Genomic DNA, 4,693 nt, shown 5'->3' with positions numbered 1-4,693 from the left:
GCACACGCACCCGTTCACGACCACTCAGTCTGGTGAGAGAAAGGTTCGCCTTCCTGTTTTCACCCTCACCCCGGGTATGTGAGTAGAGAGTCACGCGTCAGTGTCAGGGAGCCGGAGCAGGAGAACTTGTCACAGGGAACGGCCACCTCGAAATCCGTCCGGGGGATCCGGTGGTAGGTGGACGGTGGGTGCTGCCGGCCTGGGAGGGAAGGACGGGCCCCCACGGCCCACCTTCGTCCCGCTGGAGGTCTCCGGGGAGCAGACGTGAGGGTGTTCGAGATGCTCCTCTGACTCCGGGTCCGGCGCCTTCCACGCCTCCCCAGCTTCTGTGCGCGCCTTCGGGGGCCCCTGGGCTGTGGGTGCAGAACAGAGCGGACGCGCCCCCTCAGAAGCACCGTTAGATTATTTTCCTAAGGGAAGTTGTAACTACAGAAGAGCTTTGGTCACGGTTATTTGGCCTTGGCGGGGGCGGGGCGGGGGACAAGGTCGGGGGGGGGGGGGGGGGGGCCGGTGCTCCGCAGCGCCACCCGGGAGCTTGGGGCAGAACGCGCACTTCCCCTCCTGCCCTAGGAGATCATCCTGAAGCGGGCAGCGGACATCGCCGAGGCGCTTTACAGCGTCCCCCGCAATCACAACCAGATCCCCACCCTGGGCAACACTCCCGCGCACACGGGCATGATGGGCGTGAACTCCTTCAGCAGCCAGCTAGCCGTTAACGTCTCGGAGACGTCGCAAGCCAACGACCAAGGTACGCGGCCGAGCAAGGGTGGCCCCCTTGCCCAGACACAGCCAGCTGCCCACGGCCTGGGTGCGGCGGGAAGGCCTGCCGCGCTCCCTTCTCTGCCGCGAGGTCCTCGCGCCACGGGGCGCCCAGAGCCCAGAGCTAATTGCTGCAAGTGTCCCTCCTGCCACTCAGCTGCCCGGTCTTTGCTAGACGTTTCCTTGAGAGGCTGGGAGCAGCCACGGGCAGCTGTGGCATAGGAAGCGGAGGGGACCCTTCTCGGATATGCTGCACGGGTGGGGGCCCGGAACCAGCGAGGGGAGAGAAGCTCCCCCCGCCCCCGCCCCCCTGCCCGCAGCGCACCTTCCCCCATCACGCGGTGGCCCGGCCGGGCCGCCGCGGGCCGCAGGACCTTGTCGCGTGAGCCGGTTCTGGGCGCCTTGTTTGGGTCTCCTCTTTAGAATCCGTGCAGGCAGCAGTCTCAGAAAACCCCTCTCCTGCCGGCCGCCCCTCTCCCGCGGCGGGAACGAGGCTGCCGCTCCCCACCCCTCCCCCACACGCGCAGAAATGGTAACCGTAAGAACGAAGACCCCAAAAGAGCCCTTCCTGGGGAGCTGCGGCCACAGACAAGCTCTCGCTGTCAGCCATGGCATTTGAAGGCCTGCGGAGGCCGAAAGTTCACGTAGTGTGGGGGGACAGCCCGCGAATCCAGGCTGTCGGTAATTGCTTCTAAGGAGAATCCTGGAAGCCGCTGACGGCTAGATCGAAGCGCGCTCGGCCGGCTGTCGAAGCCAACGGAGACCCGGAGCCGGGCCCGGCGAGCAGGCGCCGGGGCAGGGTTGGCGCGGCGAGGTCGCCCGAGCTGGCGCGAGGCGCTGGGGCTGGCGTCGAGCGTGAGCTCGCTTGACGGTGTGGAGCATGTGGTACGGATTCGCGGGGAGACCCCCCCCGAGTGTCTCTGCCTGATAATAACGTTATTTTTGGCCGGGGGGGGGGGTTTCAACAGTCGGCTACAGTCGCAATACAAGCAGCGTGTCCCCGCGAGGCTACGTCCCCAGCAGTACTCCCCAGCAGTCCAATTACAACACAGTCAGCACTAGCATGAATGGATATGGAAGTGGCGCCATGGCCAATCTAGGGGTCCCGGGCTCGCCTGGATTTCTTAATGGCTCCTCCGCTAACTCTCCCTACGGCAGTAAGTGTCTGTTTTGTCGTCACACGGATTCGTGTTCACCCACCACGTCGAATGTGTGCATATTGCTTGGCTGTCCTGGGATGTGAGCTGCCAGACCAAAAGGGAGGGTGGCTCTGGAGGCTGGGGGTCCACGTGGCGGCGGCACATTGGCCGACGGTGGGGCCCCGCGAGGCCGCACCGGGAACCCGAGCCAAATCGGAAGCGAAACGGGGGCCGCCCGGCGGGGAAGCCAGAGCCCCGCCCCCCCCCCCCGCGCCCCCTCCCCCCCTCCCCGTCCCCCCGAGAGTTCGCCTGGCATCCAGAGAGCGGCCGAGCCGGCAGCGGGTCGCCCCTGCCCCGCTGGGCCGCGGCGTCCCGGGCGAGGCCCCGCCAGCCCCCTCCCTGCGTGGTGTTGCCGTGCCGGCGCCGTGCGTCCTGACCCTGTTTGCTTTGTTACAGTAGTGCCGTCCAGCCCCACCGTGGCAGCCTCTTCGGTCACCCTCCCTTCAAACTGTAGCGGTACCCACGGCATTTTCTCATTCTCACCTGCCAATGTCATCTCTGCAGTGAAACAAAAGAGCGCCTTCGCGCCCGTGGTCCGGCCCCAAGCTTCTCCTCCTCCCTCCTGCACCAGCGCCAACGGGAACGGACTCCAAGGTGAGGGGCGGCGCCCCGGCCCTTCCTCCGCCCCCCCCCCCCCCCCCGCCCCCAGGCATGCTCTCCTCTGGTGGCCGCGATGCCGCGTGCCCCTCCCGGTCTCGGCAGAAGCGACACCCGCTCGCGCACCCCCACCCGTAACACAGACCCTGGTGGAAGAAAACCGTTCCCTCCTGCTTCCAACCTGCTTCCAACCTAACCCGCGGCGTCCTCGTGGTAAAGCCGCCCCTGCCCTCAGGAAAGGGGAACCGCTTGGGGGTCGTGGTGGACGTCCACGCGGCAAACGGGCCTTCACGGCTGGCGCCCGCCAAGTGAGAGCAGGGTGCGCCCCGCCCGTGGCGCCTGGGCTTGCGGCCCCCTGGCCCACGGGCGGCGTGACGGCCTCAGGCTGGGGACGGCGGGGCCCGGCTCAGAGCCGGCACGCTCGCTGCGTCCCGAGTCCCAGCCTGCCTTCTCAGCCTGGCGCGGCAGACCTGGGGCCGGCGGGCCGTGCGGTCCTCGGAAAGGGGTGCACCGAGATCGGGGCCGTGCATGCGTGACCACCGGGGTGGGGGGTGGGGGGAGTTGGATTGTCTAGGCGAGGCCTCTCACACGCTCAGGAGGGAGAAGGGCTGGTCCCGGGGGCAGGGGGAGGCATCCCGTGGACGCAGCTGCCCACGGCCGGGGCCACGTGGAGCAGGCACCCAGTGCCTGCCCAGGGCTGGGTCCCTCCGGGCAGCATAGGCCGCACGGTGGCCTGCGAGGTGTGCGGCGGGTGGGCCACGTGAGTGCCCCTAGGCCTCGTGCTCTCACCGCGTGGCTCTTTGTGACTCACTGGGGCCACAGGCACTGAATTAAGTGGCCGTCGTCTGGCCTCTTTCAGACACCTCCTTTGGTATATGCTCCTCCCGGTGAAAGTCAAATCCAGTTACTCCTTTAAAAAAATGAATCCATTCAACCAGTATTTACTGAGCGCCTACTATGTGCCAGGCTCTCTGCTGGGTGCTGAGGACGCTACCGTGGAGAAGACAAACTGGCCCTTTTGTGAAGTCGGTGGCATATTTCACTTTGATGAACTAATGCTCAAAAAAGGAACTGGAAAGGTATCCGTGATTTGAAATAATTGTGTTCCCAACATCTTAGTCGTATGAGAGGGACGCCCAGGCCCCGTGCGCCGCCGACCGGCCCGCGGCCCAGAGCTGCTTGAGAGGCAGGTGGCCGGGGGGCCACGGCCCGTCCACCGTCCACACGGTGCGGAGGCCCACGGGAGGACGGCACCACCCGCGCGGGGTGTGCACACGGGCCTGCCGAACCATAATGTTGTAACGGTGAGTCGGAGAGGAATGAATGCTGTGCAAATTGATGAACTGGGAAAGTGAAGCTCACATCACCCCGTGAACGAATGTATCGATACGTTATACGTAAATTAACGAGCGTGATCATTCTGACAAAAATTAAACAACGCTAAAGTTAAAAGATTTTAAATTCTATTCGTGCCAGGAGTTCACTGGAAGGCGTCAGCCGTGCTTGGCCTTTTAGCACCAAGTTTCTTACTCGTAGAGGAGGAGAAAAAGAGCCCCCCTGAGGTGGGGCTGCGACTTGGGTCTCTTCGGGGCCTCGGCCTTGAGATCGCAGGGCAGCTGGGCTGTGAGCGGCTTTGCTCTTGGAGAGCCTGAGACTCACCATTACGATATGGACCAATCAGCAGGTGGTCAGAGGCAAGGGCTCAAGGCGGAGGGGAAGTCCAGGCCCCTCCGGTTTTCACAGAGGGAGCGAGCGCAGAGCCTGGGTCCCACCGGGCCTGCAGGCCAGCCCTGGCTGGCGTCACAGAAGTGACCGGCTTGGTTCACATCTGTCGACAGAGGTGGCCTCTGGGGAGTCCGGGGCCTCCGTCTGCTGTAAACGAGCCACTGAGACGCAGGGGAGGCGGCAGCACTTCCCCCCACCCCCCCACCCCCCCAGGGAGTCTTTGAGGAGGGGCTGCAGCGTGGAAGGTCGTGGGGGGCGTTTGTCCCCACACGTACCCCGGTCCCATGAAGTAGATGCCCCCCCCCGCCCCCCCCCACCCCAGCACCTTAACCGAGCCTGGTTAACGGAAGGCACGTGCACCCACGGCGAAGGCCGCCCGGCCGCAAGAGTAACCTGCCGCCTCTCTCTTTCAG

The 4,693-nt window shown here is 65.2% G+C and overlaps 1 protein-coding gene across 7 annotated transcripts in view; it reads left to right on the top strand.

Moving 5' to 3' along the window:
- Nucleotides 1–4,693, top strand: part of EBF3 (EBF transcription factor 3) — a 116,593-nt gene that overhangs the window by 111,819 nt on the left and 81 nt on the right. For 2 of the 7 annotated variants that reach the window (XM_042908483.1, XM_042908481.1), the window contains exons 13-16: nucleotides 571–748; nucleotides 1,728–1,916; nucleotides 2,463–2,552; nucleotides 3,522–3,634. In XM_042908483.1, coding sequence (XP_042764417.1) covers nucleotides 571–748; nucleotides 1,728–1,916; nucleotides 2,463–2,552; nucleotides 3,522–3,634 — 570 coding nt within the window. Of the gene's footprint in view, nucleotides 1–570; nucleotides 749–1,727; nucleotides 1,917–2,354; nucleotides 2,553–3,521; nucleotides 3,635–4,693 lie in introns of all 7 variants that reach the window. The other 5 variants (XM_042908485.1, XM_042908484.1, XM_042908482.1 and 2 more) reach the window with 3 other exon arrangements.

Source organism: Panthera leo, chromosome D2 (genome assembly GCF_018350215.1).
Source record: "Panthera leo isolate Ple1 chromosome D2, P.leo_Ple1_pat1.1, whole genome shotgun sequence".
Classification (NCBI taxonomy): Eukaryota; Metazoa; Chordata; class Mammalia; order Carnivora; family Felidae; genus Panthera; species Panthera leo.
This window is presented reverse-complemented; position numbering and strand designations above follow the sequence as displayed.